The 22,235-nt window shown below is 42.1% G+C and overlaps 1 protein-coding gene across 2 annotated transcripts in view; it reads right to left on the minus strand.

Annotated features, from left to right (window-relative positions):
* Window positions 1-22,010, minus strand: part of FASN (fatty acid synthase) — a 41,876-nt gene extending 19,866 nt beyond the window's left edge. The window contains exons 1-19 of one of the 2 annotated variants that reach the window (XM_086856897.1): window positions 21,885-22,010; window positions 15,908-16,054; window positions 14,978-15,130; window positions 13,284-13,457; window positions 12,226-12,426; window positions 11,687-11,809; window positions 10,925-11,040; window positions 10,551-10,685; window positions 7,708-8,167; window positions 7,161-7,348; window positions 6,145-6,334; window positions 4,616-4,710; window positions 4,080-4,214; window positions 3,578-3,781; window positions 1,918-2,033; window positions 1,356-1,531; window positions 835-1,026; window positions 483-563; window positions 198-383 (exon numbers count right to left, since the gene is read on the minus strand). In XM_086856897.1, the coding sequence (XP_086713023.1) occupies window positions 198-383; window positions 483-563; window positions 835-1,026; window positions 1,356-1,531; window positions 1,918-2,033; window positions 3,578-3,781; window positions 4,080-4,214; window positions 4,616-4,710; window positions 6,145-6,334; window positions 7,161-7,348; window positions 7,708-8,167; window positions 10,551-10,685; window positions 10,925-11,040; window positions 11,687-11,809; window positions 12,226-12,426; window positions 13,284-13,457; window positions 14,978-15,130; window positions 15,908-16,034 (3,052 nt within the window). In that variant the 5' untranslated portion in view covers window positions 16,035-16,054; window positions 21,885-22,010. Of the gene's footprint in view, window positions 1-197; window positions 384-482; window positions 564-834; window positions 1,027-1,355; window positions 1,532-1,917; window positions 2,034-3,577; window positions 3,782-4,079; window positions 4,215-4,615; window positions 4,711-6,144; window positions 6,335-7,160; window positions 7,349-7,707; window positions 8,168-9,997; window positions 10,356-10,550; window positions 10,686-10,924; window positions 11,041-11,686; window positions 11,810-12,225; window positions 12,427-13,283; window positions 13,458-14,977; window positions 15,131-15,907; window positions 16,055-21,884 lie in introns of those variants that run through there. The other variant, XM_086856898.1, reaches the window with a different exon arrangement.
* Window positions 22,011-22,235: the final 225 nt, after the last annotated feature.

Raw genomic sequence — 22,235 nt, forward strand, 5'->3', positions numbered from 1 at the left:
AGCTTCCCCTGTAAACTCCAGCAGACAGTTCTACATTGGAGAGAACAGCTTTCCCAATGCTGTATTAGAATTCCTGCTTTTTCTCTCTTATCACACAATATATAATTACCTCACAAGACACAGTCAGGAATTAAAAGATCAAATAGTCATCATTACAAAATCCAGGCTCATTGTGCTTCTTTTGAAAGGAAATTCACCTTCACTGTTGCATTCTAGAACACCCTGGAAAGTTGGTCCATAATTATATCCACGCAGATGCAGCTCTTGATAAATATCTTCTTTTAAGAGCCCAGGCTTTGAGCTCCTGTCTACTTGAGTACAAAAGCCATCTGGCTGGTTACAGAAATTCTTCTGAGCAGTGTTTTCTAGGAGGGAAATCTTCCCTGAAGGGCACAGTAACAAGAGTAACAATCATTATCAGTGTTTATTAATAAGGGATTTTACTAAGACCATATACATGCACTTATACTTCCTTCACTTACCACTCACAGCCAGATTCCCATTTCCTGACACCTCAAAGAAGTGGGAAGCAGGCATGAGTCTTACTTCCAGCTGTGCTGATCCTGCAAGAAACATTGAGGAAGACAGCAAGGTCATTTATTTCTATCCTCAAGCAGAACTTTTTCATTCACTATCTGTAGACTGACTGTTCACAGCACATAATATAAATGACCATAATGTATACTGCTTGACTGAATACATTTCTTTGCTCAGTCATGCTGCATTCTTCTTTATAGTCTCTCTCCTGCACTCCTCCTCACTTTTCCCATGCACTCCTTTCCTCCCACTCCATCCATCCATATACTCCTCCATATACCAGCACTCCTTACTCACCCTTTTTGGGAATAATAGTTGCCTGATGAATTGTGACATCTTCAAACATAACGGCCATTTCCTCCATGGCCATGCCAAGAGACCGTGCCAGTGTTCGCCAAGCCAGCACTAGGTACCCAGTTGCTGGGTACAAAACTCTGCCATCAATACAGTGACCAATCAAGTAGTGGTCAGGAGAGTCAGGACTCACATCTGTCAAAGAACAAAGAGCAGAATAAAAATAAAAAACTACTCCAATACAGAGGCGTTTTTTTAATTTCCCCAACTATCCTGCCTGACAAGATGTAGCTCTTAAAATTACTCTTAGTCTAAAAGCAACAGAGGTTCCTGGTTTGTTCATCTTCTCTCATCCCATTTCAGAAACAGATAAAGGTTTTTTTCAATCCAAACCAAACATTTAAGCTTCAGAGGATGTCTTCCAGGATGCTGTTTTGAGTATTCTTTTCTTAGTTTTACAAGAAGGAAACACACAGGTAAAGCAGGAAAGTGACAAACAAATAAACCGCAAACCAGCAACGCACCGATGTTGTAGACTGAACCAGATGCAGAGCCTTTGGAACCTGCTGGAAAGTCTTCAGCTTTCGGAACATCCCAGTCCTGACTGTGGTCCCATTTGATGTATGGAGAAATAAGGGGCGTTCCCACAGGGACAGGGTATTCCACAGATGGGAACAAGTTATTTCCAAAAACATTTATCCTAGAAAAGCAAAAATTATCAAGACAGTGGGGGAAGGGATGGGACGAAAAAGGAGAAAAATTGGTAATAATACTTAAGAGGTCAAGCAGTAATTGGTCTCAGACTCCATGTCAGAGATATACTGCAGCCAAATTTGTAATTTTGCATCTGTAAGATGCAAAAGTTTATTTCCAGAAGCTAGTTCCAGGTTCCTAGGCCTTTAAAATGGGACTTGTCTTCAGAAGGCACCTTCCCTGCTAAGTATGTAAAGCACAAGTGTACATCCCATTTTCTTCAAGGTTTCTTGAAGGAGTATTTGAATCTATGTGAAGACATGCATATTAGAGAAGAGACCTGAATTCCCTTCTGTTATCCCACTCACCCTCCTCCTCCCTTAGTCTCCTTACCCAGTTAAATGAATCTTTCCAATCTGTGTTAGGAAGAACTCCAAATTATTTTTGTGTTCTTTCTTCATCAAAGGTAGAATGGTACAAGTTGGTTTCAAAGTTCTCCTCAAGATAGCCTGGTCAAGCAGAATGCATTAATCACTGGTGGAAGGCATTACTTACTACTTTGTCTCTGAATTTTTGTCTATAGGTCTCAAACCACTTTTATGTTTGTGTCAAGAGTTCTGTGCTAACTGCTGGTACATGCATCCCTTTAACGGCGAAGAGTACCCTTCCAGCAACCCAAGTTGTTGCACATCTGGTAAAGCAGAATCTACAGGGTATTAATGTAATTCTGCCAGAACGCAAGTATCCCTTTCCCATGTAGACTGTGAAATTAAATCAAAACCTGCACTTGAAGAACTGCAAAGTCACCTCACGCCTCCCACTTGTACACACTCCTGTCCCAGGAGCAACACCTTCTAGCCTGAAGTACCCTAGATCACTTTTCAAGCTATTAGACCAAAAAACTCAGCCTTGAACACCTGACCCAATTTTTATCTTCTCTTCAATTTGATCCTGTGGTCTTCACATGAGAAAAGAAAGGAATGGAAGAGAAAATCAGAACACTCTCAAACCTGACAATGAAGCCTTAGTCACTTGCATTAGAGTCCAAAATTGTTCAGTGATTTCAACATGAGGCATATAGTCTTTTTATATGCCTCATATTGAGAGAAAAATATCCACCCAATTTAAAAACTGTACTCTTATTCTCCCTTCAAGTCACTTTCAAAGCATAAGGCTAACATGACACAGCAAAAATACACTGGATTGAGTCTAATTATTAATCTTGATTCACAAGTAACTACTGTTGTTCCTAAGACTTCTCTTACCTTCTACTGACCAAATAAAGACCAGTCCTTAATACTTAAGGGACAGAGACAAGACCACACCACTGATCCTGTGGAGCAAGTAATTTCCCAATGCACCTCATAGTTCTACATTCCCTACTATGGAGCTAATTGGATAAGACTCAATTTTTATAGGGCAGGGAGAAAGGAATTCCCTAATGATCTGATTTCATTAGGGAAAGGAGTTTCAGAAGAAAGAAGGTTCCTGTGGTCTCAGACTACTTGGTGTAGGAGAAGAAGGGAAAACACCTCTGCCACCCACCACCTTTTGAGACAAAACCTCAACCCAAATTCAGTGTTCAGATGGTAATAGAAGTTTTTCATAGAGAAGGCCTGTTAAGTCTTTGCATGTCTCATTCCACCGTAATTTTTGCATACACTCTCCATTAGATCCAAAGAATTAGCTCCTTACTCATTATGCAGTTCAGAAAGCTGGCTATCAGTTATCTGAATTGCACAAGAACAAAAAACAACAGTAGTGTGAATGTCTGGGTGAGGAAGTGGTAGTGTGTTAGGGATTTTTTATTTTTATTTTTAATATTAACATATACCACCCCCTAAAAAACCACAAAGAAACAAAAATCCAAACTGGGTTATTAAACCAATTAAAACTGGGAAAGGCTGAGAAGTACTGAAAGAAGGAAATGTCAGAACTAGGGTAAAAAAAAAAAGTAAAGCTGCTATCTTCCCTAGTCCTCAGACCCTCAAACTCCTTGCAACAGCAAGATACTATCAATATAGTGTTATACTGAAACAATCAAATACGATACCTGTAAAAGAGCATGTGGAGCAATCTCTACTACAACGGCATTCTCAGGAACATGCTTCAGACCTTCGTGGAACAGCACTGGATTCACCAAGTTGTTCACATGGTACTCTGCAGAGGAATTCCTCGCTAGATCACCTTGCCACTGAGCTTCAGGGATAGATGTACTGAGCCATCGTGCTGAGCGAGGTTTAGGGTGTGGAATGACCTACAGACAGTCACAAAGAAGGATAGGAGAAAGAGTTACAAGTCATAGAGAACAATATGATGGATAAAAGCAAGCAGCTCTTCCTTTAAGCAGGTCATTTCTCCCAGGTTGATTGCTCAGGACATCCTTCTGCTCGAGACCGTGTGATTTCAAACATTAGATCTCATAGAGGTTTACATGACCTTCAAGACATTTTCTCTTCCTTCTGAAAAAAGGAGTCCCCTTAGGCTCAACATAACCTTTACTCAACCTAGGTGCCAGAGCATAAGCCATGCAAGCCACGGTTTGGCAATATTACCTTTTTCAGCGCATTGAGCAGTGCTGGTGCAATAGATGCCATGTAATGGGAGTGAAATGCGACGCCAGCACTGCGCACCTCCTTTGCAAACACACCATCTTTCTTCAGTTTGGCTACAAACTCATTCACAGAGTCCTAAGAAGAGGAATATAAGTGAACAAAGAGAAAAGCTCACAAAATACTTGGAACCTGTACAAGCTACTGCAGTCCCTCCACACCCTTCACCAGCTACCATTTGAGGTGAGCCATAACAGGAATGAGGTTATTGCCCTTCTCAGTCTTGTAATTCACCATCCTCCTAGGCCCACAGATATGAGACATTTTATTACTAGCTTACAGAGGCACTACTATCGCTTCCTCTCACAGACTATTTGAGTGGGTAAGTTTATACAAAATATTACGTCCAATCCACTACTTCAATCCAGCTCCCCTTTGCAAGCAGCTGAACTGTAAGTAAGCTTCATGCTTTCTTCAAGCACAAACTTCACAGGTCCCACTCATAATCCTGGTAGGCACTGTTTCAGTTCCATGCTCACCAGAGGCCCCGAAACAGTGACAGTGTCCTCAGAGTTGTGACAGGCTGGTACCACATTTGGAGGACAGCGTTGTTTACATTCTTCCCACGTCAGACCTGCAGAAGGAAGACCACAGGACAACAGAAGTGTTTCTAGCTATGAGCCTCATAAAGAGGAGGCAATCTTAACTGCACAGTCACTGCTCAATTCAGCACTTGGCAAAATTGGGAAGTACTTCCAAAAGACTCCCTCTCCCATCCAAAGCAATTCTGCAGAAGCAGAATATAAGAATATAAGAATATTTAACCTAGAGCTTCAACATGAAATTTATCACAGTTATGCTAAGCATAAAAATAAACAAGAACAAGAAGGCCAAATCTTTGCACCATCCTATTAATGAATGAGGTGGGGGTAACCCCCACACTTCCAAAGAAGCTACAGAATTGGTTGTTCAGTCTCATGTTGCCAATTAGTTTCTAGGAGTCAAGCCCACATGTTCTAGCTTGGATTGCTGAAAGACACAAAATATCCATAAAAATCAGTAACTCTAGTGGCATGCTAGGTTAACATATGAAGCAACTGATCACACATTACACAGATACAAGTCACAGGAAGAACTTGAACTCAACATCAGATTATCAAAAACATCACAGAACTTCAAAAGATGCATACAGTATAAGAGTGTTATTTATTTAATCTCAAGGGGAAAAAAAGCTAAATTAGGTAGGTAGTCCTTTGTAGCATTATTTAAATTAAGAAATCTGAGATTATAACAGGTGATCTAGTCCTATATACTGCATTATATCTGCAACAGCTTTTTTCCTAAGTGTTTCAAGTTTTAATTGGCCACTGTGTCAAATAAGAAAAAAGAACAACACTGCTACCAATAATAATTTCACTTTTAAACATGGAAGTCACTACAAAGACGCACCACAAAGCAAAACTGGTGGGTCCAAAATTTACCCAACAGTGGGCAAAACTATATGACCTACACAAACACAAAGCAAAGCTAATTCAAGAGAAAGCTTATTCCTAAGTGCTATTAGGCCTCAGTACATTCCACTAGCCAGCTGCCCACTGCATCATAGTGGCTTGCAGACAATCAGAAGCCTCTTTTAGGGAAAAAACCTAAAAACAAACTAACAAACACCAAACTGAAACAACAAGAAACCAAACCCCCATAAAATCTGTGTGTGAATAATACAAATCTATCAAGAGCCAAAAAAATGCAGTGCTTTAGATTTTCACCTTGTTTCAAGGCGATTATTTATCAGGCCTGTCATTGGTTACCTGACAATAAATCCCTTCATTTCCACTTAAAATTTTGGATAGTTACCAAAATCCTGATGTATTCCAAGACAGAGATCACTCCCATTGTATCCACTTAAGTATTTAAGAACCTGTTCTACATCAGAAGAAAACGAAAAAGAGGCAACAGTGGCCAAGATTTTATAGACGTGACAGTTTCAGTGACCAGCTTTATCCCAACGGCATACAACAGTGATCAGATACATTTTCCTGGACCATTCTTTTAGTAAGGGTGTACCTACCAACAGCAGCCATTCCTCCAGGAGGCAATTTGGCCTCTTTGACACATCGTCCCCGCCAATAAGCGGCAAGAATGGCTTCTTCATGACTTAAGGAGTTGTCTGCATAGCCACAAGCTAGCTCTCCCACTGAGTGGCCCAAAATACCATCGGGTTGCAGACCTGCAGCCTTCAGCATATCAATCTGAGCAATCTGCAAGCAGAAGTAAGATTACTGATTCCATGCCAGAGTTAGCAGATATCAGGCCTCAAAGGTACACAGCAGTAGCAAGTACATAATAAACTTTCTGGTACAGACATTCTTGGCCTCACTACTTTTTTTTCCCCCCCACAATTACAGCTCCATCCTTCTTTCAAAGCAATCCCAAGAATCATCATGCAAGTCCAGTATTGTCTGGGCCTCTTCACAACGTAATTTTCCATTAAGAAAATATTTCCAACAACATGAGGCTGCCAAGAATGTGTCTGTACAAAGCAAGAGGCAAGACCAGCTTTCCAGGCCCCTTTAAAAGCTTGGCCTCTAGTTTATTAAGAAACCATGAATCGCACATTGACACTCAGAATCATGAATAGGCTTCACTCAGCTTGACTTAGTTCATTTGCAGAACAAATGTTAGAAGACATTAAATGGAACCTTGCTCCTTGGCACAAACATTTGCCTGAAACTTAAAGACATTCCTAAATTTCTGAAAGGAAGAAACTGTGCCACATACACACACAGATACACACGCAAATCATTTCGGACCAATATTAGTCCAAACACCTTGTAAGAAAAAAGCAGTGAGGCCAAGAATGTCTGTACCAAAAAGTTTGTTACGGATGTGTAAGTGGCAAAGCCCAAAATAGTCAAGGACACAACACACTCCCTCCTCTCAGAGAGGTATTTCCAACAGCTGCCACTTGCTGATTACACAAAACAAGCTTCCATTAATCAGTATAAAGTGCTACCAGCCAAACAGACACATTAGCAGAAGGTGCTTGAGTTCACTACCCCCCTCCATTAGCCATTTGAGTCTTGCCTGAATAGCAGCTAGTCCAACAAATGCATGGACAGTGTCATCAAAAGTGTTCTCATTTGCTTGCAGCAGCAGGTCTGAGACCTTTAGGCCTGTGCTCTTCAAAGCCTCATCTGATCGCAGTATAGACTGGCGGAACAGATCCAACTTCATAAGGCTCAGGCCCATGCCTTTCCACTGTGTTCCCATGCCTGCAGGATAGGCAAGCAGAAGGTGAGCCTTTAGTAGTACTCTGAAACAGAAGTGGGCACAACACACTTCCTCTGGCAGTTAAAGAATTCTAACTAAGAGCAGGACATTGTACATTTCTTACATTCTCTAAATTAGGCACTGCTTTTTATTTTGCTGGTCTTTGCTATTATCCAGAAGACAGTTAAATTGGAAGGTTTTGATAAAATACAGAAAACACAAGACTCCTAAACATGTCACAGAGTTGCAAAATATTTCCTTATGCTACACTGTAAAATAACATTAGAGCACAGAATACAATTGCTCAAGCCCCAGATCTTAAGAGGAATGGAAAAGCCTGAACTCAATGCTGCACACCTACCTGAGCATATGTACCAGAGTGGTCTACCAGATGCTTGAACTTGCTGAACCTCTTTTATGTCACTTTCGGTGCCAACCAGTGTGTAGCCCCTGTAGGGCATGGAGGACACAGGAACTGCAGAGATATCGCTGAGCAGGCTTACAAATGAACTGCATCCTCCATGTTTTCTGCTCTCTTGAATTAGTGTTTCCACACCTTCCTGGGTTCTGCCAGAAATCTGAACCAGCCTTGGCATGTTACAAGTCTCCAGAGGCTGGCACTTGTTCTTATTTGGCTTCAGAATGACATGAGCATTAGCACCTCCAAAGCCAAAAGAGTTAATACCAATAAGGCCACCTTTCACTGGTGTTGGTTTACAAACTACCTCCAGAGAGCCATCTTGTAAGGCAGGAATATCTGGATTTGGGGTATTGAAATGAAGATTTGGAGCCCACAGCCCATGTTCCAGTGAGAGAATGACCTGAAAGAAGAAACAGTGTTCTGTGCTCCACATTGTTTCATGACAAACATTCTTTTGTTATTATTTTACCACAAATGACCATGTAGCATATTCTGAAGCAGTTCTCTATGTTTGGATAAAGGGACATTTCAGAGAATAGCATTATTTATGTTACTGAGGTAGCAACTGCATCACCTAGGCAAATTTTAAGACCATGCGGGAAGTCAGCAGGGAAGTTGAGCGTAGTAGCATAAAGTAGCTTCCATTCTCTTTCTAACTGGCAAGCCATGCAGTCTTGCTGGAAAAGCAGCCTAGGTACTAAGACTATCACATCATCTTTTTTCCCTTTCAGATCCCATCCCTTTATCACATTCCACTTCTTCCCTCCCCAGTCCCACAAAGTCACAAATCCTCTTCCTTATCACAACAAAATGCTTCTATTTCTTGCTTTGCTGCAAAAGAATCAAGCTGAAGCACTAGTAAAGAAGGTTGCATGCTGCTTTACACACATTTATTGTCTTGACAATACAAAAAAGCAGAAACAGCAGACTGGGCAGAACTGGAAGAGCCAAAGGAAAGTACTGAAACTGTGTGAGGAACAAAATACCTGTGCCAAAATAAGCAAGAACTCCCTCCCCTCAGTAGCTTCCCTCTACATGCAGCTCATCACACCAAGCCCACATCTGTGGAACAAGCCCAGCAAATTGCAGACTACAAGGTCAGCTGCAAACACAGCGTGCTCTGCATGTTTGCTAGTTCCTTTATCACCCCAGAATGGTCAGAGAGATATTCTGTCTTGGGAACTGCTCTTCCAAGCTGACTATGAGACATGGCAGCTTACCTGGGAGAACAACCAGTATAATATATGACTTCAACTGACAGTCAACACTTTTAAAGCTGTAGTCTAAATATTTTCATGCATACTATCCCTACACCAACAATACTATGCACTTTGAATGTGCTGTTGCTTTACACTGATACACACTGTACTTTAATTTGCCATGGTTTCTATCTAGGTTTGAGAGCACAGAACAGTAAACATACCACCACTGCCATCAAAAAGCTTTGTCTTTGCTGCAAAGCAAGTGATTAGACAGGCTAAGTAATTGAAAGATGGAGCTGAGTTTTCCTCTCCTTACCAGAATTTGAAGAGGCCTTCACAAGTCTTAGTTTCATTCCTACCTATCCATATAATTAATGGATTCTCTTCAAGTCTGAAATCTGATCATTTCAAAATCTAATTTCCTGGCACCTCACATAGCAGCATTTTGTGGAATTTCAGAAGAAAACATTTACACAAACTGCAGACATCCTGAGAGTTATTGTCTAAGAAACACTGGCTTTGGTGTAAGGTGTGGGCAACACTACCTCAAAGTTATGATCCTGTCCTGATGGATCACAGAACCACACTAAACAAACTGTTTGTTACATACAACACAATATGGATTGAGAAGCTTATTTTATGACTAAGCTATCATTCCTTCTATGAAGTATGTGTCAGTCAGAGACGACAAAATCACTAAAAACCCCCTAAACTTTTCTCTACAGAGAGATGGACACCGCTATCACCGTGCAGGTGACGCTATTCACAGTAAGTTGTATTTGGGTCACAAGTAACCACCTGGAAGAGCCTAACAGCAGTTAGGCTACACTAGCAGTGGTGGTGTACGTGACTTTGGTTTGCAGGGTTCTATGGTAATAGGCTTACAAGCAAGTGTGAACATCAGCTAGCTCTCTGCTAAGCAGTTTAGCAGCCAGAGCCAACAGATGACTGTCTGCCTACAGCAGTAGTTAGCAAGTTGGTTGCTAAAACAGTTATTCATGCTGGTAGCCTCATCCCAGAGAACTCACCTGGCTTCTCGCCATCCTAAGAGAGAAGAGGAAGAGATGATACATCCCCAACAGGAAGCCAGAAGGATCAGCTGCTCTTTTGGCACTGAAAGCCCACACTGCCTCTCATCTTTGGTCACCGTCAACTACTCCAAACATCTAAATCCCTCTATGCATATGTGCCTCAAACCCAAATGACTTTCAGCAGAGTTCTGTTGGAATGTCCAGTTTAGGGATTGACAAAGTAATTAATAAGGATTAACAAAAGGATCCTAAAAGCTTTCATTCTGAGCAGGGCTAGACTCCTAGAGAATTCAATAGGAAGCAGGAACTGAAGTGTGTGCACACAGCAGAGGGCCACATGAGCATTTGGTGGTTTGCAGGAGAGCCACCTGAGCTTTTAAAAGTACTCACATGTGAAGCAAGTAGTTAATGAGAAACACCTGAATTCTTATCATTATCAGTGAATATTTTACCCTGAATCAAGGCAGATTTTCCCTAAACCAAACAAACAAAACCCCACACACTGATGTTACCCACCACCCCAAATTTTCCTTCTCAAGTCTCCTGTTACCTTGGCTAATGCAGCAAGCCCTGAGGCAGGCTCTGGATGACCCATATTTGACTTGGTTGATCCGATCAACAGTGGTTCCCGCTCACACTCACAGAAAACACTTGTAATACTATTTACTTCCTGTGGATCTCCAACCTAGTATGAAGAGAATCAGAATGGCTATTAGCCAGCACTTCCAAAACATACCCCAAGAGAGAAATGTGAAAGGCTATGGTGTTCAGGCAAAGTCCAAAAGTGGTGAAGCAGAGCATGTTCTACTAATTGGTAGAAGGCAAATGGATTTCACTTTGAGAAAACAAAGAATAATTTAATGGAAAAGTGTGGCAAGTGATGCAAGGGAAGAAAACATTTAGTCCCTAAGGGACTATGCTGACCTTGGTGCCTGTCCCATGAGCTTCAATATACTCCACTTCTTCAGGTTTGACACCACTTTCCCTGTACAAAGATCTGATCAACTGCTCCTGAATCTCTCCAGATGGGAATGTCACACCTAGGATCAAAACTGCTGTCAATTTCGTTCTCATCACGTGCTTCCTGTTCTGATTTTGGCATCCTTTCATTTGCTTTGGGCTGCCAGGTCCCTCCCCCCAAAAAAACATATTAAACTAAAGACCTTTTCACCATGTCCTTAGCACCAAGCTCTCAGGCTCTTTGTGAGAAGAGCAAAGGAACCAGAAATTAGCATAAAGCAATGGGTTAGACTAGGGTGGAAAGCTACTGGTTAAGAGAATACTAATTGTCTAGGTTAAGTAAAACATGTGATGCTTCATGTCACCACAACTGGAGAGCAGGAGAAGCTGGACAACAATAGGGTAAAAGCTTTACAGTTTTAATACTGTACCTACATTTCTACCATCAGTGCAGAAGTTACTGCAGAGATGTCCTGAGGAATGCTCAATTAGCAAGAGAACATTGCTGTTACTTCAGTACAAACCACCACTTCTCTCCTTCAAGTTCTTTACAAAACAGGGTCCTGAACTTTGCATTATCAAAACCAGAAATTGAAAAAAAAACAAACCCAAACACAAAAAACCATTCACACATCTAAAGAATCCTACAACGGACCATTTTTTATGGCAAAGACTCTAGAGTGAACAGTTCAGTAGTATCTCACTTTTCAGCAGCTCAAGACCTACCTTGCTCCTTAAAGCCATCAGTGTTAACTCCAGCATTTACTATCGTGGCATAGATCCTCTTAGCCATAGATCTCTTGGTCAAAAGAACAACAACAGCAGCTTCAGAGCGACAATATCCATTTCCTGAGAGCAGAGAGACAATGAGTCATGACCTCTGTTCTGCTTTGTAAAATGCAGTATCGCCATGCAGTAAGATTACCTCTTAAAATAGACTGTTTAAGAATTTGACAAATCTATTTCTTTTAAAGAAAAATGTTATGACCTAGAAAGACAGTGTTCATTACAAATGAAAACAGAAATTTTCCATCATGAGACAGCTAATTTTTCTCCCCAGAGGCAGAGGAACAAACCATATGGTATCAGTTTCTTCCCCACAATTAGTTTTCCAGGTTACATGGACCAGGTACAGGGTATGTCCCAAACAGTGCACCTTGGCACAACTACAAGGTGAGCTCTTTGCTGTATTTAAAGAGTAGCTGGTCATAGGCAGTACAGTAAGTTACTCTCATACATCATAAGCTTTTGTACTAATGCCTTACCTGAAACATCAAAAGCCTTGCAGGCACCATCAGGACTAAGCATACCCAATTTCATGAACTGCACAGATGTGTTCGGTTTGAGCAGGAGGTTGACCCCTCCTACTAGGGCTGCACTGCACCGCCCATGACGAATTGCCTTATAAGCGTTTTCCAGAGCGATGAGACTAGAGGAGCAGGCTGTGTCAACAGTTAGGCTTGGTCCTTAAGAAACATAAGGAAAAACAATCTTAATTTCCTAGATTCTTCTCCAAAGACTACAGGACAGGATTACAAGAAGCATATTAAAAACAATGTTAAATAAGAGTTACCTCAGAACATAGCAGATAAACCTGATGCAATGGGAGGCTAGAACCATCATCTCTGCCTACTTACAAGGTAAGGCATGAGAAAAACGGGAAAAAATTGTGAACACATTTGCTTTAAGAGCATTTTTAAAAAAAACCTGTCTCTCCATCAAAGAGAACACAGCTAGATGAGACTGAGGCAAGTCTCATCTAACTACCCATTCTTGTCAATAAAAATCCCTTGCCCTTCCCATTATCTCTGTTCTCTGATGCAATCCATATCAATTTCCATCTCTCCATTCCCTTCAGTGCCATACATGGATTGAATTATACCCATGCCTTCAATCTCATCATCTGTGTGGCTCTCCTACTTCTTCCACTTTACTCAAAAAAAAGCCAACTGCTACAGTCAGAAGCAGTTTACCTCTGGTCAAGCCAACTTCCACACATCTTGATATCAAATAGCAGTCTAAAGACCAGAAAGGCCTGAGGCCTTTTTATAAAGGGTTCCTGACATCACCGTCTTTCAAATCAACACCAGCTATGCCCAGCAGCAGCAGCAGCTGAGTTATAAAGCCTTACAGGGAATCCTATCACATAGTCACTATATATTTTTAACTTCTCATATGCTTCCTTAGAATAGTTAAATACTATTTTCTTATTCCAAAAGCGTCTGTGCCATAATATCCATCCCAGTCCTCTTCAGCAACTGTGGTACAATCATGTTGAAATTGCAATTGCTGATCAGCATTAACAGGTGTGGGGGACACTTACCTCTGAAGTCATAGAAGTAGGAAATCCTGTTGGCAAGCATAGCACGCTGACAGCCAGTCATACTGTATCCCACAAGCTCTTCTGGATCTTGGCTAAGGGCTTCAGCAGCTTCTGACCCACTGGCACCAACCCATACACCTGTGTCTGTGCCACGGAGGGTGGCTGGATTTACACCTATGGGGATTGGAAGGTAGATTACAGTAAACAAAATGAGGGGCAAACTGGGGAGATACCACGTACACTGGCACCACTTCACCAAAAACTACTTATTGTCCCTTTCTGACAAGCCTGCAGCATTGTTCCCTTACCTTTACTAACCTTTTAACTATTTCAACTGCAGACCTTACATGTCTTATTTCAAAGTCTGTCAAAGGTTTGTTATTGGCTTTTGTCCAGAACATACTGTGCCCTGACAAAGATTTTCAGCCTAGCTGGGCATTGCTAGTCTTGTGTAAAAAAGTGCACAGACTACGAAAAGTACAAACACTGACAGGGGAAGCTTACAGCTGACTTCCAGTACAGAGAAAAGGAGCAGACTGGGAGAAAAATCACAGCACATGAAATGTCATGTGAGCACATCAATTCAGCCCAGATCTGAATTACAAGATGGAAATGAGAATTCTTAAGTACAAAAATAGCCAACAACCAGAACAAGAAACAACTTTGCTCTAAAAAAACCACATAGCAAGGTCAACCGTCAGAAATCTCTGTTGTTTCTTCTCTGTGCTTCAGGTGTCCTGGAGACAAACAGAATATTCAGTCTCCAGATGGATGCTCAGAAGCAGAGAAGCAAAAGTTAATTTCAGTTAGTCACAGAATGTTAAGTGTTAGAAGAGACCTTAAAAAGATCATCCGTTCCCAACCCCCAGACCCACAGGCAGGGACATCCTACACTAGACCGGACTGCTCAAGATACCCAACCTGGCCTTGAACATTGTCAGGGCTGGAGCATTCACAGCCTCTCTGGACAACCTTTTCCAATACCTCACCACTCTGACAGTAAATAATTTTTTCCTCATTTCCTCTAAATTTGCCCTCTTTCAGTTTATAATTTGTCAGTACTAGTGAGGTGGTTCCAACTTTTTCCCCATGTGCTTATGTTCTGACATGAAACTGATTAACATGAAGAATAAACTTCTTGGCTTGGTGGATAAGTAAATCAAAATCTCAAAACACTGGAAGTGATAGAAGAGAGAGGCTCCTATTTCTGAAAGCACAATTCCTAGGAAAACCTTCTATAGAAACAGATCAAATGCTACAGGTTTTCTAAGAATCCAGACAATAGACAGGAATATATCAGGCCATCTGTCATTCTTTTAAACCATGGATGAGAATTTTAATCAAGTCATCCTTCTTTTCCTCTAACAACAGCTTTATTAGAGAGTATTAGGGTAGAGCAGAACATAGAAAAGCTCTAGAATTGTTGACTGTTGAAGTGATTCTGTCATACTGGTTGTACCATATATACAGATCGGCTAGCAGTCAGCACTGATTTCCTTGTTGGTATTCCAGAGACAACAGCTTTGTTCTAACCCTTATACTGGGATCTGGTAACCCCCATACCATGTCTTGGATCTCCTCTCTAATGTGATGCTTTTCCTTGTTAGAGCTCTCATCAAACAGGTGCATGTCTGCACCTGTTACACAGAGACAATACAGCTTAATTCTCCCTCTTCAGTCATTCATCCGCTTACCTCCATCCAAAATAGCTTCATAAGAAACTTCCAACAGCAAGCGAAGTTGAGGATCCATTGTATTAGCTTGCTTGGGGTGAACACCAAAAAACGATGCATCAAATTTGCTTATGTCCTTGAGCTTTCCATTTCTCTTGGGCAATCCATAAATTCCTGTGAAGAAAAATTTGTCACTGAGTCACAAAATATATCAACAGTGAAGCAGCTACAAGCTGAGAGACACAGTACAGAATGACCACAGTTGATTTTCAATTACTCATGTAACATCACTCCGCTGTGCAGTACCCAGAGGGCTGCAAGAGTATCTACCTCATCTGGAATGAGTATGCTGCATTGGCAAAAACGATTGTAATTTTTAGGACTCTCCTAGATACAGCAGAAAAAGACATCTATCCAGTTTAACCATTTTTGCTTTGGCAAGTTGTACCAAGCACATACAGTCTGAGTGGTGGTTCCAGTTAGTCACCAGTTAGAAGAAAAACAAAAGCTGTTTTTCACTTCTGCAATCACTAGCTTGAATTAGGTAGACACGTGTCAAACACTTCAAAAGGACAATGAGACAAAAGGAATATTGTAAAAAGCCATAAACCACACAACTGGAATCCCTGTGCTACTTCTGAATGCAGAAGAATGTCGGAGCTGTGTTACTGTCACAGCTATCAGAAGCAGGTATGGGATTAATGTTGTCTAGCTGCTCTGTCAGAATGATCTTTTATTTGAAAGTAAGCTACGTATTGTTTATAACCTGCTACTGCACAGGACATAACATTACGAAATGCATAAAAGTATTCTGTTACTGAATTTCTTGATTTATCAGAAGTTAATTCAGGTCTGGCAGGATTTCGATTTCATAAGTTCTCTTTTCATAGGATAATTCCTCTAAAACACTCAGAACTCAGGGCTCCAAAAGAAGTGACAATAAGCACTCACCTGGTTTCCACCTCCGATCATCCTCTGTGACCATATCAACTCCATTAAGCAGGTTCTCCCAAAACTCTTGCAAGTTCTCAGATTCTGGCAGCCTACCTGCTATGCCTGCAATCACCACGTCCTCCATCTCTTAACTTCTCCCTGTTGCTGAGATCCACAAAGCAGTAAGGCTAGTAAGATTTCACACCGAGCAAAGTATACGTGTCTTGTCTTTCTGACATGTTGTGACAAACAAGTGTATTTGCAGGAACACCCACACAGGAACAGCCCATGGAGTCTCTACTATTTTAAAAAAAACCAACCAAAACCCAACTAATCAGATAGACCATAAGACCCATGGGGCTGATAAGGATGAAAAAAATGATCCTGAAGGAGCATCAGGCTCTGAGAACCACCAGTTTCTATATGACAACCAGAAAATGAATAAGTCTACCTCTACTAAATGCAGAGCCTCTGTGAAGTCAGCAAAGAAGAAAGATTAACATGCTGGAGCAGAAGTGGGTGGAGAAATTATGAAATACACTTAGTAAAATACATAATTACAAGGCAAACCTAGGAGGTAGCAAAACAAGTTCTACAATCATTGCAAAGTTAAATGTTAACTTAAGAATCAATAATCAAAAGATTTGTTGGACATGAAAAAAAGAAACCCCAAACAAACGAAACTACAAGACTGCACTAAACTACCCGCCCAAATAAACAACACAACACTAACTCCCCTTCCCCCCCACAATTAACTGAGCAAACAAAAACCTGATGAAAAACCCAAACCAAACCTACCAACAAAACACCAAACCCCCGCATACACACACACACAGGAGAAAACCCACACAAAGCACAAAGATTACAGTACAATTTAGCATCGTTTTAAATGCCAAAACCAAAGAAATAAGCGTTACATCTAAAGTATTCCCTAGCTGCACCCTTCACTGCCACATATTTAAAGAACTGGGAATGTAGAACTGACTAGACACGATAGAGGGTGGTGCTTTAAGACATGCTTTGCCAGAACAGATCTGGAACACAGACAGAATGAAAAACTTCAGCTGTTGTCCCAAGAAATTTGCATTCAAGACCCCAATCTCAAATACCACAAGAAAGCAATATGCTGCATAACACAGCATGGCAGGAGACCTGTATCAGAACACAGTACCAAATGATAGGTCATGTCCTACACTCCTTTATCTTCTAGTACAGTAAAAATATATTAATAACTAAATAGAGACAAGGCAAGTTAACTTGATGTTGCAGTTAAAATCAAATTATAATTTTAGATCCTAAGTAGACAAAGGGGTAGGGGAAATTCTCATATACATGGTGGTAGTTTTATAATATGAAAATAAATAGAAGTATGGCTGCAGGAACCAAAGAGATAGAAAGCATTCACAGTACTTCCTTAAATAAACCTTCTGGTAAGTAGGAACAAAATATTCTTCAATGTGTGGGATTTTAAACAAGTAAAAACCACAAAACTAGGCATGCAAAAAACTAGAAGTCTGCCTTAATAAACTTTGAAGGAAAAGGCTTGTTACGAAAGAGCTGAAGTTTGACTTCCATAAGGCATTACGCTACATAGTGGCAAGCAGGCCCATTGCTTAAGTGTTGCTGGTGCTTCATCATCCTCTCCAAAGCACAGCGCTAATGGGTACTCTCTGATGAGTATTTAGTGGCTGTTTTACCAACCCAAGATGTTTCATTTGGGCATCGTTTTGCAGCCTCTTTCGGGACTTCCTTTTGAGCAAGAAACAGGCCTCTGTTCCCTTCACACCATACATTGCTCAGGCAAGGTGCCCTTTTCCCCCACCTGCATGAGGCTGCTGGGGTGTGCAGAAGGAAAGCAGGGCCCTCTGCACAGCTGAGGTGTAGCCCTGCCGGAACGTAGCACTACAGAGGCTGCCTGACTTCTTTCACCCTTCTTTCCTTCAGCAGTAATCTTGATTCAGATCTGTGGAGTAACTGTGGAATTATGCAACACCTAACACTGAAGCAGAAGAGATGATTACTTCACCCAGTCCATTCCTTCTGGGAGCAAAATCAGAAATGCTCCCAAAAGGACATCTTTGATTTCTAGGTCTTGTGTTAAACACCCAAACCAACAGAAGGTCTATTCCACTCCCGTTCATTTAAAAAAGGAAACAGTAAAGGCCAAACCGAACAAGCCCCTCACCGAGAAACTAGTCCTCAAAACTTAAGTTGGTAGTAACAGGCCCAGTCCGCTCCATGCTGAAGAGAAACCTCTCAGTTTTTCCACTCACACAAAACTAGTAAGTCAGTTTTATAACTGGCCTCACCGCTGTACCTTTAAAAAACATCCAAGAGCCACAAATCTACTACGCTTTCAGGGGCGGGGAAAGAGAGATCTTGGGCATAAAATCTATTATTTAAGCTTAAGATATGAGACATGACAATGACAATTTAAGTGTAACTATTTTATTCCTCAGGTCTTCAGGTGATGATTTTTAGGGAAAGAAATATAATTTCTATTTCAGAAGACTGAAACATGATTTCCGGAATTGTTCCTTCCCATCCTACATATCTTTCCCTGGAGTATCAGAAAAACTCTATCCAGGTACAACCAATTGACTAAATGTTTCTTTCAGACAGCGAAGTAATGAAATTCATCAACAAAACAATTTTTGCCAACTTGTTATGAATGTAGTTGAGCAAGACTATGTCAAAGGTGGAGAAAAAGATGCTGCAGTAATCAAAATCAGAAGAACAAGAGCCAAGAAGATAATTTTAACTCTTGTAAGAAGTGCGACAAATTAAAATATTTTAATACACAAAGAACCAGAAGGATTTAGACTTGCCACAAATGGCTCCAAATGCATACATCTAAGATAAGATACAAATTATGGATTAAGCAGCAGACAGCAGAGATGCTCTGCTGTTGGAAAACATGAGTGGTCAGAAAAAAAGTCATGGATATCAAGCCATCCCTGATTAAACAGTGATTACAGCAGTTGTTACAGCTATCAACAATGTTTTCAGTTGTCCTTGACAGAGAGTAAACCGTTTTAAGGTTGATTAACTTTGCCCCCAAATGGTGTATTGCATTATTATTTTACTTTATTAATAGAGACTTGTTTTCCATAGAGCATTTTTTGACTATACACAGTAACCCAGTACACTGACAGATTTTCAAGTACAGGGCATAGCACAGATCAAGAAAGAACATTTATTTCTACACATGTTCTAAAGGAGATTAGACTACAGCAAACATACAAACAGACTGCTCCTACTACCTCTGATGAGCAAAGTGTTCAAAAGCAACAGGTCAAATCAGGAGACAAAGAAAATAACGAAGGACAAACAGGAGTTTTCTGTTTCTTAAGGCTATATTTTCTGAATCCAACCAGACACCCAACATCTTTCTTCCTCAGTTTATCCCATGCTTTTGCTTAAATTGAGTTGTGTGAATTTTCCACAGACAACTGTAAAGTGTTTTAAATTGAGTGGAGTAAAAAACATACCACAGCCAACCTTCCCTCCCCTCTGCCAAAGTATCAGTGCAGTAGACACCTCGGTTAAGCCTAAACTACCATCTAGCTGGATTTGCACAATATTTTTTAGCAATTCTACTTTGTTGCTGACTCATTCAGTTTGTGACTAGTAATAACTAACAATCCCTTCTGGTATCAAAGCTAGTCTTAAGTTGAAATACTGTTTTCTATTGCATTGAAAACATTTTTTTTTCCCCAGCCCCTCATAATTTGGCACCAAAAATTAATCAAAAAAGTATTAATCATAATTTTCCACCATCCCTGTTTTTACAATACTTTTATCTACTGTTTCCTTACAGAAATAACCCTCTGACCATTAAGCACATAAGCTTATAGAGGGAAAGAAAAGCCAAAAAATCCAAAACCAAAACCTACACACAAAGTGAAGGTAAAATCTGATGCCTTTGCCTGCTCATACCTGACTTGCCAACCACTGAACATAAACTTACTCTGCTGTGACTTGTTCGCCTAAGGTTTGCTTAAGAAAGGAAGGGGAAAGGGAGGGAGAAACAGCTGTTCGCAAAGAAATGACAAATGAAACCCAAACCTTGTTTTGCCTGATGCACATTTCCTTTTCCTAGACAGGATCAAAATATTTATTTCGCTGTTATTTGATAGCTGACATCATGGTGTGACAGAATTCTTAAAGTCAGCTCTGCTATTGTTTCTAGGCAGTCCAAACCTTCATCTTTTTTTGAGCTTTTATTATTGTAAAATGAAACACTCATGACTCCTCCATAGCTTTCTTCAGCACAGATATTGACAAAAGGACCGTTTTCTTTGTTTTTTCAGTATGATGACATCATAACCCAGGTTTCCTAATCTCTGTCTATAATTTCTAAAATTTGTGATAAAAAACTATCCTTACATAAAAACTTCACTTACGAAGAGATATAATACTTGCCTCCAAAACCCCCTCCACAGAATAGAGGCAAACACAGTCTGGCTTTCATTCTTTTGAAAGCATTTGGCTACCATCAATCTGTATGTTACAGATTCAATCTAACAAAGATCTTTCAAAGGCCTCTGTTTTGGGTAAGTATTTGTCCTGTTGGGTTGACCACAACAGAAATGAAAAACAGTAGAATGTGTTTATATTTAAAATGCACTACTTAGTGGGTCAAAGCTGTTACTGGAGAACAGGTAAGTTATACTTTGCTCATGGAATCAACACAGCTTGGTCAATTCCCAAGTAGTCAGAAATTACCTGTATAAAACTCGAAGTCTCAAATATTACTCTATCATGTTTGTAAAATGTCTATTTTTCATACCTGCCCTCATTCTCTGAATTCACCCACTAAATGCGGCCTTTCACAATGTACTATTCTCTTCATTTTGTTTCAAGGGTAGAGGCTGCAGAATTAGCTGAAATCCTTTGCTCGTGTGGCTTGAGGTTTCTTCTCCCATTTTTTAAGACAAAACAATCTCCAAAGCCCCCAAAGGTGGTCTGACGGGGTATGCAAGTTAATTTACACAGCCTTAATACTGCCTGCTTAAATTTAAGCATACAAATAAAGCTTTTAGCTAGGAATATACGCATTCAGTATCTTATACGGCCATATGCCACAGAAGCAATGTGGAAAAAGAACCAAACAGATACAAAAACAGCCAGAGAGATGATGACCACGTTCCTAACAGAATCGCATCATCAAATCCATACTGGTGTACGATAACCGGGCTGTTTCGAGTGCGCCGTTGTTTTACACCGAAGTGGTAAAGAATAGTTTAGCAGTATACACGGCACGTTTTTTCAGATGGATCCCCAGAACCTATTGGTGAGTCTCCCTTTCCAATGTCGAGCGCCGATCTCCTCCCATACCAGCTTCTTCAGCCTGTCAGGACCGTGCCTTCGCGCTAGCCCAGGGTGGCGTGGAGAGCACAGCGCCGTCGCCCCACTGCCTGGGCAGGGCGGCCCGTACTCCAGCCCGGCGCCCACCCGAGGCTGTGCGGAGCTCGGCGGCCGAGCTGCGGCAGCGCGAGGCCGCCCAGCCCCGCGGCGGGCGCGGCCCCTCGCGCAGCCGCTGCCGTCGGGCGCGCGCCACGACTGCGGGCAGCGGGGCCCGGCCGCGTCCCCGACGCCGCTCGGCCCGGCAGCGAGGGCTCACGACTGTGGCGGCGGCACGGTCCCCGCCCGCCGCCAAGATGGCCGAGCGCCAGCACCACAATGCAGCCACCTTGCCGTGCGGAGTGGGAGGCTGCGGCTCGGTAACCAGCCGCCGAGGTGGGGGACTCTCCCCAGAACGACCGCGCTGGGCCGCAGCAAAGCGGCCCGCAGCAACAGGGCGCAGGGACCCCAGGGCCGGGGAGCAGAACCTTCCGGTCGCGCGGACCGAGCCCGCGGACCCTCATCGCCCACCCAGCGTAGAGGCAAGATGGAGCCTCCCCAGCGCACCCACGGGGCGCAACGGGCCGCGGAGCCTGGAGCAGAAGCTGCCAAGCTCCGAAGCACGGCGCACCCGCTAGCCCGCCGATACCTGCACAGGTGCGGCTGGCTTCGTGTCGGTAAGACTGTGTCGTCAGCTCGGTACAGGATCAGGATGCTGCGGGGGGACGCTGCTGCGGCTGTTGCCGAGCTGCGCACGACCGATACTCCGCGCTCTCCTCACTATCTCCCTCTAGCTCTCACCGCTATTTAAGCAGTCGCCACCTCCGGCGGCCACGCCACATGGGCTGACAGTTTACGCCTCGCCGCAGTCCAATGAGAGCCGGGGCAGGGCCGCCCCGGCCAGACCCGGGGTGATGCCAACCTTGCCCGCCGGATCCGCTCCACGGGAGGAGGGGGCCCTGGCCAGGCCAGGGCGGACACAGGCGGGCCCCTTTTCCCG

Source organism: Cyanistes caeruleus, chromosome 19, assembly GCF_971803275.1.
Source record: "Cyanistes caeruleus chromosome 19, bCyaCae1.hap1.1, whole genome shotgun sequence".
Taxonomy (NCBI): domain Eukaryota; kingdom Metazoa; phylum Chordata; class Aves; order Passeriformes; family Paridae; genus Cyanistes; species Cyanistes caeruleus.